At 36.4% G+C, this 14,823-nt stretch overlaps 1 protein-coding gene across 1 annotated transcript in view; it reads right to left on the bottom strand.

Moving 5' to 3' along the window:
* Nucleotides 1-13,895, bottom strand: part of tamalin (trafficking regulator and scaffold protein tamalin) — a 16,521-nt gene extending 2,626 nt beyond the window's left edge. The window contains exons 1-6 of the mRNA XM_073823529.1: nt 13,550-13,895; nt 9,592-9,644; nt 8,667-8,721; nt 4,562-4,664; nt 1,711-1,804; nt 1,036-1,102 (exon numbers count right to left, since the gene is read on the bottom strand). Coding sequence (XP_073679630.1) covers nt 1,036-1,102; nt 1,711-1,804; nt 4,562-4,664; nt 8,667-8,721; nt 9,592-9,644; nt 13,550-13,753 — 576 coding nt within the window. The 5' untranslated portion in view covers nt 13,754-13,895. The remainder of the gene's footprint in view (nt 1-1,035; nt 1,103-1,710; nt 1,805-4,561; nt 4,665-8,666; nt 8,722-9,591; nt 9,645-13,549) is intronic.
* Nucleotides 13,896-14,823: the final 928 nt, after the last annotated feature.

The raw sequence follows: 14,823 nt of genomic DNA on the forward strand, positions 1-14,823 counted from the left end.
AAATCAAATATAGCTGTGTATATTTATTATGTATAAACACATACACACAAAATATCTACATGTATATATTTATATTCATATAATTTATATTACATATAAATATGTTTAATATATAAACATACAATTTTTCTTAAATATATACATGCATGTGTTATATATACGCACATAAATATACACAGTACACACACACATATTATGTACACAAAAACATTTATTTTGGATGCGATTAATCACAATTAATCATTGCCTGGCACTAATTTTTTGTTTCAGCTATTTAAATTAACAAAAATAGTTTTGTAATAGTTAACAATAACAACTGAAAAGAGTGGGACAGGTAAACAAAATACATTTTATGGGTCTGACTTGTCTCTTCTGTCTCATCCATGTCCAGCTATTTTTAGCTGTACAAAACAGCTTGTTTTGCAGCTTGATATTGCAAATTGGTGTGTCTTACCATATTATTTTAATGTATTATCTTAATTATGAGCACACTGCTTTGTGGTGCAAACAGTTTTACCTTTTACTGCACGTTGTTATTCTTCCCTATAGCACAACTCTCATCCATAAGCTTACTTCTGTTTTTTAAAAAAGCTGAATATTTATTTGATTTTTGAATCAGTTTTAGTTTGTATTCAAAAATAACTTCTGTTCTTTCAACCCTGACAAAAGCCAAAACATGTCTCTCAAATACCACAGACGTGACAACCAAAATGAAACCGTATTATAGTTGTATTTAAACATTATGGCCTAGGCATCTTCTTTCACCAATGAGAATGTCCTAAAGAATGTAAAAATGTGCTTTGCTTCATTTCAGACCGCGCTATGTCAGCTGTACTGTGTTATGTGAGGATTAAGACTGGCCTGTCAGTGGAACAGGTGGGGTGTGAGAGGAAACAGGTGTGGTCAGTGCTAGTGTTCGGTGCCAGACCGGGCAGCTGCGTTAAAGCTAGGCTTACATTACAACGCTTGTAAACGTCTCTGTATACAAGACGACACACTGCTTGATACAAGCATGTTGGTTTACATGTGACTTACCTTTAGATACTGCAGTCGCGCTTCCAATTCTGCTTTTCGTATAGAGTCACTGTAGACGGTTTCTAGCCTAGACACAGGAACAAAACAAGAGTGTTGCATGACAAAGTCACTTCCTATATTGTGCGGCATTACACTTCAAAGCCTCAAACTATTAAACACGCCAATTAAACAAAGTCAAAGAGCTCTTTAAAACACACTTACGTGTCTGAATTTGAGCTTAGTGGTAATACAAAACTCCCCTTCCCCCAAATGTATACCATTTCAGGAGTGGGATTGGTGATATGCATATGAAGCGGGAACCTCTTTTTAATGGGCTGCTGTAAACTTTCTCATTTACAGCATAACCCCGTGTTTAAAAGTGGAAATAATTGGGTTAAAAGCCGTGGAGAGGGAAGGCATGAACTTGTACGCATTCATGTGGTTCACATCACTGGTCTCCACACTATATAAATGGAGGTTCATTTTCACTGGCCTTTCATCTTTCATTAAAGAGGAAATAAAAGGGGGAAAGAGAGTGTGGTTCCAATCAAGTAATAGCAGATTTAATTTTTCATGCTAATCAAAAAAGACCACGGGTACACTTGGAACAATTTAGTTTTAATTTAAACATTCTACTTTGAGTAAAAAGTGACTATTTTGCTCATTTAAATGGTAGAACATTAAATATCTACATACCTAATGCTGTTCCCTGATGATTTAATGAGCTGGACGATTTCTTTATGGCGAAAGCCTTCAACAGAAGTGTCGTTCACGCTGGCGATCGTGTCTCCTGCAAACCCAAGAGAAGAGTGTTAAACTGAGAACAGATCTGATTGAACATTGTATATTTTGTGTACTGCATTTGGCCTTAAATGGATAGTTCAACCAAATATTTTTATCATTTACTGACTTTCTCAAAGTAGTCACGTCTTGTGAGCTGCCATTTCCACACTATAAAAGTGAATGGGGACCAACTCCATTGAACACATTCAATTTCAGTTTGTTCCTCACAGAAGCCTATTAAATGCTTTTGAACATTTGAAATATAACGTGCAAGTTACACTGACTACATTTATGGTGCGTTTTTGACCTTTTTAGAGGTTGGCATGCATGGTCACAACTCACTTTCATTGTTTGGAAAAGAGCAACGTGAAAACTCTGCTAAACATCTAATTTCCACTGAAAAAGTCATTCGATTTGGAACAACATGAATATAAAAATTCTCCATCACAAAACCAACTTGGAGAATTTTGGGACGCCATTTTATTAAAATGTTTTGGGACACATCTGCATGAGACGGTCTGGACTGCACACATCAATATGTAATGAAACAATTCCTTTTCTCCTCTGAGAGTTTTGGGTTTTCTTGTCTAAGAACGATGAGGTCATGTGCTTTTGAGAGACGGGCCAAAAAACACAATAGCGCAAAGCATGCAGGGAATGCAGGAAGCGAAACCAACACACACGCACAGCAACTCAGAGTAGGAGTTCCTCTTTACCTCTGATCTGACATCAGTTTATCTATGAGTCCTAATTGTTATATTTCGAATTTTAGAGAAGATCAACTGATCCCAGAACAGAGCAAACAGGTATTTTAGATGCAGAACTGTTTGTTCTCTTTGAGACTATAGAAAAGAATGCAGATTCTGCATATAAAATTTCTGGCAAGTGTCAACAATTCATAAAAGCCTGAATAGGATATTATAGGACAATGACACAGATGTATTTTTAGAAAACACATTTGTTCTACTTTTCAACTTGCAACAAAGTTGCCAACAAGTTTCTACAAGGACTAAAACTACCATAAATACAAACTCGAAGGTTTGTGGTCAGTAAGTTATGTTTTTGAAAGAAAATAATACTTTTGAGCAAAGATGCATTAAAATATTCCAAAAATTTTGTAAACACAGAAAAAGTTATAGTTTAAAATACCATAAATGCAAATTCAAAAGTTTGTGGTCAGTAAGTCGTTTTCAAATAATAATAAAAAAAAAGAATACTTTTATTGAGCATAGATATATTAAATGTATCAAACATTTAAGGAAACACAGGAAAAGTTACATTTTAAAACGTCTTAAATCAGAAAATGGTTATTTTAAAATGTAATAACGCATAGCAACTCAGAGTAGCAGTTTCTCTTTAACTCTGATCTGGTATCAGTGTATCCAGGAGTCATAATTGTCATATTTCGAACTTTAGAGAAGATAAACTGATCCCAGAACAGAGCAAACAGGTATTTTAGATGCAGAACTGTTTGTTGTCTTGAAAGAATGCAAATTCTGCATATAACGTTTTTGGCAAGTGTCAACAATTCATAAAAGCCTGAATAGGACAATGACACAGATGTATTTTTAGAGAAAAACTTGCTCTCTAAACTCTAAATAAAGTTGCTAACAAGTTTCTATAAGGACCAAAACTAACAAACGCAAATTCAAAAGTTTGTGGTCAGTAAGTTTTGTTTTTGAAAGAAAATACTTTTATTAAGCAAAGAAGCAAAAGATTAAAGTACAATTTTAATAATGTATTAAAACAGAAAACAGTTATTTTAAAATGTAATTTAGTGTTGTCAAACAATTGTGATTAAATCACATCCAAAATAAATGTTTGTTTACATAATTTGTGTGTGTGTATGGTGAATATTTATGTATCTATAAATACACACATGAATGTATACATTTAAGAAAAATGTTTACATATTAAAAATATTCACATATAATATCAATTATATGAATATAAATTTACATGCAAGTATTTTAAAAAAATATATACTGTATGTGTGTTTATTTATGCATAATAAATATACACAGCATACATGCATGCTGTAGATTATGTAAACAAAAACTTATTTTGGATGCGATTAATCGTTTGACAGCACTAAATATTTTGGAATATCACTGTTTGTTTTTACTATATTTTGATCAAATAAATGCAGCCTTGGTTAGCATATTGTTAAGCAAATCTTTTAGATATTCCTACAGGAACTCATGATTCAACGTTATCTTCCAGATTTTTCAAAGTACAAATTCAACAGCTCCTTTTCATTTATGCCAAGTACAGTAAGAGCTTTCTAAAACAAAAAGGAAATGATGTTCAGAAAATATCCTTTGTGTATAAACCTGCAGCCTACAAAGAAGCCACAGAGTGACTTGACAGTATCCGGTTTTACAGTTTAAAAGAGTAAAAAAAAAAAAAAAAAAAAAATCCACAGAGTCTACGTGGGTGCTGCTCTGTGATATTTGCTCTTGCTTAAACAGCAGGGCTGCCACTCAACTGTCACGGTGTTGACAGATTGACGAGATCTCCAAGTGAGAAAGCAAGACGTTTGCAATCCTTCTGAAATATTACTCCTATTCACACAGACTCATTTTACTACAAAACTGGATGTTCAAGAAGTAGATGAAGGAAACCGATCCTTGTTATGCTTAAAAACGCACTCCCTGTGACCCCAAGGACCAATTTGAATATTCAAGCCTGTGTGTCAAATGCCAGTTTAGAGCGGGAATTACTGAGCAAACATAAACGGTGGTGTTAATGTGAGCACACTTACCGACTTTAAGGCCTGCAAGCTGGGCAGGACTGTCTTCGTGGACTTTACAAACAAACGTGCACATCTCTACTGAGTTCTCACTCTGGTGATGCAGCCCGTATGTCTGTAGACACACAATAAAAAAACAGACTGTAAACAAAGCCGTCTCCTCTGCATGGGTTACGGTATTTATAGATCTGCAATCAGATTATACAAAGTAAACAAAATGAGTCATACGCTTGCAAAGGTGTGCCATTTTTTATGAAAGCTGTGGCTTATTGTTCAACGTAGCGTTGCTAAATCAAGTCTGCTAGTGTTTCCACAATGGCTTAACACCGTAATGTGCTCAATGACTAGAATGTTGACCTGCACGGCCTCACAAAGACTGACTGACAGAGTCAATGGCTTAAAGGATGCTGAACGTGAGGGATGGCTCCAGGTGGTTTACACGCATGCAAACATCCTTGATAAACAAGCCACACCGAAACTGGGCCATTAGAAACGCTGGGCTTTGTTGTCGTTTCGATGTTTGAACTGTATAAGCAGTTCATCACCACTAAACCACTCCAAGCCATCTGGCTTAGGGTTACAAATATGTTTGGCTAATCAGCAGTTTACATTTTAGCACTACTTCTACCTTCTACTTAACCCAATTCAGACATTTCCGAATGAAAGTTCAGTCAAAATGTTATGCTTTTCAGAAGGAGCAAGTTACATTTACTTTGAATATAATACATTATAATATAAGTTGAATGGATGGCTGGATGGATAGATAGATATAATATCAGTGACTCTACATGTGACAAGTGGTTTGCAAAATAGCTGGATAATATAATATAATATAATATAATATGTGACCATGGATCACAAAACCAGTCATATGGGTCCATTTTTTTTAAACTGACCCTTTGAAACTAATTTATACATCTGAAAGCTGAATAAATAAGCTTTCCATTGATGTATGGTTTGTTACGATAGAAGAATATTTGGGAGATACAACTATTTGAAAATCTGGAATCTGAGTCTCCAAAAAAAATAAAAAAAAATATATATAAAAATATTGACAAAATTGCCTATAAAGTTGTTCAAATGAAGTTCTTAGCAATGCATATTACTAATTAAAAATTAAGTTTTGATATATTTACGGTAGGAAATTTACTAAATATCTTCATGGAACATGATCTTTACTTAATATCCTAATGATTTTTGGCATAAAAGAACATTTTAGTTATTTTTTTTAGATAATTTTGACCCATACAAATGTATTTTTGGCTATTGCTATAAATTTACCTGACTTATGACTGGTTTTGTGCAGGGTCACAAATAATATTATAATAGCTGAATAGATGGATGATGGGTAATATGATATAATACAAAAAAGCCCTACATAGGACAAGCAGTTTGGAAAATTGTAAACTAGGTAAAAAAAAAAAAAAAAAGCAGCAATTTCAATAGTACAAATAAAATGTAGGTCACGCTAGTAAAATCATGTCAGTTTATCCACTTTGCAATAAAACAACTTCAGCTGAAGGACTAGCAACTGGATCTCTGTGTAAACTATTATGGATATAAAGTAGCTATAACATTTCATAGTAGCGTGAGATATTTCAGATAATTAATTTAGAGTTAAAAGGGTTAGGTCACTCAAATGCGCACAAAGTATTTTTGTAGCTTCATAAAATTAAGGTTGAACCACTGATGTCTCATGGACTATTTTAACAATGTCCTAACTATGTTTTTGGGCCTTGAACATGTCAGTTGCGTTGCTGTTTATGCAAGGTCAGAAAGCTCTCAGATTTCATCAGAAATATCTTAATGTATGTTTCGAAGATGAAAGTAGGTCTTACGGGACATTGGGGTGAAATTTTCATTTTTGGGCGAACGATCCCTTTAAGAACACCATGCACGTTTAAACAGCAAGAGAAGTTTAAAACAGAACAGGAAGAGACTTAGTGAGACTGTTGATATGCAAAACATCAGCTTCTGTTTCCATTATAACTGTAATCAGTAGCTCATGTCGAAACGCACATGCTGATATACTGAAGCCATTTGCATGTTGGTGCCTTTGGTATCAGTGGTACTTTGCTTCATGGACGTGTGCAGATTCAAATGAGCATCTTAGTTTCCTGACGTGCATGAAGCTCAAATGTTTGCTGTGGCGCACAATGTTTTCATCAGTCACCACAGAAACACACTGCGGCTCTGAGATGCTCTCACGATGTTCACTTTCGCAGTGAATGACAATTTCTTGAGAGTGTAAAATGCGTAGGAATGCCTTTTTTCAGTAGCTTTGAGGATGACTGATGTTGCTGCTCACTTTACATACTGAAACCCAAAGCAGTTGTTGAGGTTAACAGCTTCATGAGCTGAGGATACTGTTAAACCTCATTTTGTCAAAAGAAAAGGTGAATCTGACTAAACTCGGGGTGACTCTTTATAATGGTGATAGTTTACTCAAATATGAACATACTGTCATCATTTACTCAGCCTTGTGTGGATAAAAACCCCAATGACCGACTTCATTCAGTAGAGGACAAAAAGAGATGTTTCAAAGAATGCTAAAGCTGCTCCTTACTGTTTCAATGAAAGTGAATGGGGACTGGGGCTGTCAATGTGCAAAAAAAGCATCAAAAAGTGACCAAATGTGACATGCATGCTATATTTGAAAGATATAGTTCATCCAGAAAGGACAATTCTGTCATTAATTATTCACCCTCATGTTGCTGCAAAACCTGTATGAATTCCGTTCATCTTCGGGACACAAATAAAGATATTTTTTTATGAAATTTGAGAGCTTTTTGACCCTGCATAGACAGCAGTGCAACTGACATGTTCAAGGCCCAGAAAGGTAGTAAGGACATGGTTAAAATAGTCCATGTGACATCAGTGGTTCAACCATAGTGTTATGAAGCTACAAGAATAGTTTATGTACGCAAAGAAAACAAAAATAATAACTTCATATAGCATGCATGTCACTTCTAGTTGTGTTGTGGTCTATGCAAAAGGCAAAAAGCTCTCGGATTTCATCAAAAATATCGTAATATGAGTTCCAAAGATGAATGAAGGTTGACAAGAGGGTGAGTAATTAATGACAGTATTTTCTTTTTTGGATGAACTATCCTTTTAAGTTATATTAAGCCATTCAGTTAATTAACTTCGTATGAGGAATATACAAAAATTTCAGCCTGTATTCACAAAAAATCTAGTTGGACAGCGAGTCACCATTCACTTTAGATGATGGAAAGTAACAACTATGACATTCTCATTCTACTACAAATAACCAAGTCATACGGTTTTCAAATATTACAAGGATGAGTAAATTTTCAAAACATCCTGTTTTGTGTGAGCTGTCCTTATAAGAAAACCCTCTCATATTGCAATTTGGCCTGGACTCCCGATAAACCCGCAGACTACATTTAGAAGAAAAAAAAAAAAACATGCAAATTCACAAACATCTCTAAAACGTGAATCATTCGTAAAGTGTTTTCAAATGTCTGGAATAGTCTGTTTCCTTCCTCTTCCCACACACTCCAACCGTTTACATGAAGACACTGAGCGCCTCAGGAGATGCAAAGTACAAACGTATTTACATAGTAGATACGGCCAACCGTATCCCCGCTGCTAAGAGACTCCAAAAACAATGTTGTCTACAGCACGCCATCCTAGAAAACAATCCATTTCTGGATATGTTGCCTCTCATGTGACAGAAACTTGATGTAATATCCTGTACTAGAGGACAAGGCAGGAAAGGAGGGGTTCTCCATCCTGGATCTGAACTATTATACATTACTAAATATAAACTGGTACATATGTCAAATCAAATGATAAATAATCAGTTCCCATACTGAAAAACTGGCCTTTGATAAAATGTTGGTTGGTTCTCACACTAAGAGGGATTTTTGATTATGTCAACTACAACTGGATTACAGATGGAAAAACCTTAGCTAATGCTTGTTTCTGTCAAAATGAGGTCAAATAAAAGCTGGTGTCATCACCTGAACATAACAGCTATTTAACCATGAATAGATTCTTCATCCAAGGTCTAACTTTTATTTCATTCTGGGTGGCCCACCCACATGTACAAGCCAAGTTGTTTTAGAAAGGTTTTACATTAAATCCCTCTTACCTGGATCTCAAAACCAAAGGCCTCCTCCTCTTTCTTCATCAGGATCACTGTTTTCCTAAAAGGAAAAACCAAAAATAGAGGATATTTTGTTAATATGAGCTGCTGTGCAGAGACTGTCTTAGTAAAGTGTCGTTCTGAATGGTTTTGTCTCAATCTATGACCTTGACTGATGGTCAGTGCTTACAGGAACATGGATGATGAAAGACACACAGAGGAAACGCATAATCAACCGCATGATGCTGCTGTTTTTCAGAATACGTCTGTGTGGCGTAATTGGAAACGTTTGAATAAGAACAAAAAGAAAAAAAACTCTGGGTGTGACATCTGAACAGCTCATTTTCAAAGTATGATTTCAATGTGCTTTCAGTTTCACACTGTTGTACAGTTTGGGTTTTTACAGTTCGCAATTAACAGCCTCAAGGCATGAATGGTTACCACACAGGTGCATTTTGAACCAAAGATTACTTCTGTTGGGATAATAGTAGCTGTCTAGACAATTGAGAAATCTCGGGATTCAAACATGTCCATTATGAATACCATGACATGACAAGAGCCCTGTTTTCTGAAAGCTCTTATGCATCATTAGGCAGTCATGAATTATGCATACGATATACTAAACAATAAAGCGATGCATACAGTGAAGAAAGATCGCATTTGACCATCTGGCTGATCCTTTTTATTCATTCAGGCATCACTGCATTCATTCCGTCCTTTAAATGGCTATTTTATACAGTATAAATCTATAATTGCTGGTGTTTAAGGGCGAATATTTTTATTCCATGACAACTTGGAAAAGGCGTGAATGACTAGGGTCTGACGTTTTCATAACCGTCGCAATAAATAGAGTGTATTTTAAGGAAATAACAATGACGCATACATACACCAATCAAACGTGTAGGTGGCAAACAAGTAGTTGCAGTCTTACCTTTGTGGTTCTGGAGAGAGCGCAAGGGGCTTCCATTTTTGCAGCCCACCATTCTGCTTCACCAGAAGGGAAAATAGAAAGAAAACAAGAGAAAGAGAATGAGTGTCTGTGACCTTTGGAATATCTACACTTAGAAATCCCCCCAAATCAATAGGTCTTTCCTAAAGTTTGAGCTGTAGGTTGTGCAACGTGTTCATTTCACACATAAGCTGTTTAACAGCACGGACGACAACGCAGATATAACCTGAAATGCATGTCTGTCTGCCACTTTCTCCTAACCATTTCCGTCGCAGTTTTCTGATCTTATTTTATCTCCAGACTAGGTAAACTTATCGCTGCAAGCGTCTCTGAAATTATCACAAGGGGATCTAAGATGCAGCCAGGTTGGCGAATACAAGTTTTGTCATGTGCTAACAACTGCACTGATGTTCTGGCTGATTACATTGAAAACCCAACCCAATCTGCGCAACGGACATAAGAATTCATTCATATCTCACCCGCTCTTACAGACGCCCATTCAATCGGGCTGTACCTCAATCCCAACAACTTCAGCTTCCCACAAAGTGCACTTTGTCCACGAACCCTCCAAAGCTAGTAAAACGTTGCCTTTCTTTATTTTCGTACACTTTGAGAATTGTCGTAGGGTCCCCCCTCAATGACTTCATTTATTTCCATGTAACTAAGAGGGTCCCTCGGGGGCAGTTGGATGGGGTAGCAAAGCTCTTGGCCGCACAATACCCTGTTGTGGCCTGGTGTTCACGCAAAGTGTAGGAGTCATGATACAGAGAGCTGTTCATAAACCCTGCCCTACAATCCAAAAGCTTGTCGTGTAGTACTCCACTGTGAGTAAGCTTTGTTTAAGACTAATTTCCGCTAATTAAATACAACATTTAAATGTTGCTGGCTAGTTTTGAACAAGCCAACTGTGAAGGAGCCACTGTGTTTGACCTTACAGTGGGAAAAATCGTGGTCATTCCACCTTAATTCAAATAATTTAAATACTTTTGCTGTCCCACATTTTCTTAAAGAGCTAGTTCATGGAAAAAAATTAAAATTCTGTCATTAATTATTCGTCCTCATGTCATTCCAAACCCGTAAGACCTTCAAAACTCAAATTATTAGGGTTGTAAATGATATAAACATCTCACGATAGGATAATATCTTGATATTATCCATAAGCCCACGATGCAATATTTATTGCGATATTTAGGGGGGAAAGACTTGGAAAAACATTTTATACACTTTAAACTTAAATTATTCCATCTAATGCACTTTGAGAGTTCAAAATTAAGAGTTCCAACCCATGTTCTTAACTAAGAAAACTACACTACAGTAGGGAAATTACAATACTTCATTCCTAAATTTTTCACTTGATATTTTGAATTTGGACTGCAGTAACGTTACCCATTTAAACCACTAGCTGTGAGCAATTCATACTGCACTTTTTAGCCGTGACCAAAATGGCAGTAGAGCTTTTATTTTGATGGAAAACTCCAGTTTCAGTGAAAACACGTCTCACTACACTCTCGCTGTGAACAGAGGCACAGAAAACACCAGATCATGAGCTGATCGCCTGAACGAAGTGTGCGCTTCACTTTGAAATGTGCCGTAAAAACAGACTTCTTGAACGGATTAAGCCATATTTTAGTTTTAGTTTGTTTGACAGATACTGCACCAAAGCACAATGGCCCAAAACATAACTTTAAAGACCTTTTATGTTAGAATAAGAAGTTTAAATGTATTTAAAACACACTTTTTGCCAGGTTTCATATCATCATGTGATCATGATGATAGAGACAGTTTTGCTATCGTAATACCACGATATTAATAATATCATTACATCCTTACAAATTAAGATATTTTTAAAGAAATCCGAAATCTTTCTGACCCTGTTCAATCGTAAATTTATGAACCTATGTCTATGCAGGGTCAGAAAGCACTCGGATTTCATCAAAAATATCTTAATTAGTGTTTCGAAGGTCTAACGGGTTTAGAATTACATGAGGGTGATTCATTAATGACAGGATTTTCATTTTAGGGTGAACTAACCCTCACTTAAAACACTGGATGTCATTGACTTTCAGTGCAAGGATAAAAACAGAGAACTAAAACTACAACAAAAACTAAAACTACAATTAAAACTTAAGTAAAACAAAATACTGAGACAGAGGAGTGGTACAGGTTTGGAAATGAATGACAGTATTGTCATTTATGGGTGAACTATCCCTTTAAGAATATCCGAGCCATAACACATACTAGATTATAGATGTAGCTTTGTTTGCCACCAGCCAGCTACCGGGAAATACTGAGATCATATCAGACCTATTTGAATTTCAAAAGCCATTTCATTACATGGTCAACAACACATCCACGCTGACCCCTGGTCACTCAGGCTTTATCAATTCTGCCGTTAACTCAGTTGTACACCTCAAAGGTCACAGACAATCCGGAGGGGGCTTCAATGCCCCGGACACTTGGTCTGCATCTATAAAACGGCCCGACTGGCCACACAGGAGGCGGACTGTAAAAGAGCAGGCCCAGAATTCAGCAGGGACACATACGAGCTGTTTACAGTCAAACCTGCATGTGGGTGGTCCAAAGACACCAGGAAACACTTCACACCATGAGTGACCATGAAACACACTTCAGTGTGTCTAAACCAAAGGGCCAGAACCAAGCAGCCTCACATCTGTATGGTCAAAACCCAAGAGAACAACTGCTTTTGCCAAAGCTGAGGAAGTGACCAGGAGATTAATATCTCTCTTTGGATTTGGAAGGAATTGTGAGAGACTTGAGCATACAACGTTCGACTTTGTGAAAATGTATGCCACCAAACACGGTTTACTATTAAACTCAGGCATGATACGAATTATCGCCTGTGTTGCAGAAAAATAATGATTCAGAGTCATGCAGAAGTGAACAAGTGTAGCCACTTCTCAAGTTTTGCATGACTGCTCACACGTATACATTTAAATGAGGTTCTTCAGAGAAGCCGTCACATGCTGATGGTCACAGATGCACACTGATGGACAGGTGTGAATGAGCGCAGGTCAAGACATTTTTTACATGCCAAGTAAAGCGTGACAACTGCTTGAGCCATTCAGAACAAAACTCAAGGCCATCTTGACTGCCTAATTGAGTCTACCTAGCTTAACCTGACTTAATTCTGGAGTACTCAGCATTGCACATTTTAAATGTCTCATACGGATATGAATCAGGTGTGTCCATAAGAGAACCATCTGAAATGTCTGGTTCAGGGCTACTCCAAGTCATTCTATAATGTTACATCCAAAGATGGTGGCATATAACAGTTAATAAGAAAGGTGGAGCTCAACTTGTGTGCCTTCAAATTAATCAAACTTGAGTGTTGCATGCACACTGCTGGTTCTAATCAAAGCAAACTCATCACATGACTGTTGTTTCTCTGCTTAATTGAGTCCAGACAACAACAAACAATATATTCAAGATGTTCATGCATAAAGGGCAGATATAAAGGAGGCAAGCACGTGTAATATTACTTCTAAAGCTTTGACTCCAGTAGCTGACACTAGTATGAGTGATAAAGTGCGAGTTCTGTTTTAACTCAGTAAAGTAGCTGGAAACTACAGCTCAAGGTCTTACAGGAATGGTCTAAGGTGGTCTCAAAAGTTTTGTCAAGGCTTAAAATGGTATAATAATAGCTTGACTAAGCCAATATTGCTTTAAAAACCAGCCTATGATGGTTTGTTGGTCTTATCTGGTTTAAGATGGTCTCCTAACCTGACCAAGTGCCTTCAAAACCATCCAAAACACAGCTTTGATCATGAGTTGGGTGACTAAGAGCATTAAATCATCCTAGTTTTTTTTCCCCAGAAGGTAATTAGAAGTTAATAAATACAATCGTATGAACTGAACACGTATAACTACGTTCATAATTATTTCGCCAAGGTACATGTAAACACAAATGAAATGCTCTAACCTTTTTAAAGTTCCTCGGTAGGGTTCCTCCAGAGTAAGCGAGGGTCTTATAATTATAAAGCTCAGCAGAGTTTGAGGGTCCACGGTCCACAGTCCCACAGCTGTCTGATTTGGAGGACGTAAAGTAGATGTCATGACACAAGGACCCGCTGTCCGGCTCGTTTGAGTTCAGCTTCTTTACGCGTCGGAAAGTCATATTTTTCATAGTCCGCGTGTCACTCAATAAGAAAGCAACAGTGGATGAAAGAAGAACGAGAGATGAAAAGTATTGAGTGTGGGTGAAAAGCCACCCACTCGCCACCAGCCTGCGCTCTGACTTGTGCAATAATCCCCAGCTCTAGCTCAGTATCAGCAGCAGCATCTGCAGATAGACTCGTCGGGTTTAGAAACGCACATGTGAAGTAAATACTTGAAAGGGGGGCGGGACCAATCGATTGGAGAGACGCTGAAATCGTTCTGGGGGCGGGGCCACACAATTGGCGCTATGCGATTGGTCGTCATGCACAGGAGCGATGTTTTGGCATGCCCAAACACTGAAAACCACAGTTTTGCTGTTAGAATTAAATAAATAGTAGTATAATATTATTAAAGTATTATAAATACTATTATTTAGTAGTCACTATTATAAAGGATTACTTACAAAAAGTACTATAGTTTGGTGAGGGCAAGATTGACTCATTCTAGTGAAGCGGTTCTTTAGAACAGTTCATTAATAAAGCGGTTCAAAAAGCGATTCTAAAACGTCATGTATGCTTGTAAACATTATTATTATTTAAACTAAATATAATTTGCATCTATATTAGTGAATACGAAACTTCATTTAGTTTGTTGCACGTTTATTAAAATGCTATTTGTTTATACCAACTCAGAGGTTTTGTACACTAACCTTACCAGTCAAAAGTTTTTTTTTTTTTTTACCAAAGAAGTTATTTCTGCTCACCAAGCCTGCATTTATTTGCCAAAGTACAACAAAAGCAGCAATACTGTGAAATATTTTTACTATTCAAAATAACTGCTTTCTATTTGAATATATTTTAAAATGTAATTTTCAGCATCATTACTCCAGTCTTCAGTGTCACATGATCTTTCAGAAATCATTCTAATAATTTGCTGTATAAGAAACATTTGTTATTATTATTATTATTATTATTATTATTATTATTATTATTATTATTATTATTATCAATATTTAAAACAGTTGAGCACATTTTCTTCAGGATTATTTGATGAATAAGATCAGCATTTATCTGAAACACTATACCATTCAAAAGCTTG

The sequence above is a fragment of the Garra rufa genome, chromosome 18, assembly GCF_049309525.1.
Source record: "Garra rufa chromosome 18, GarRuf1.0, whole genome shotgun sequence".
Classification (NCBI taxonomy): domain Eukaryota; kingdom Metazoa; phylum Chordata; class Actinopteri; order Cypriniformes; family Cyprinidae; genus Garra; species Garra rufa.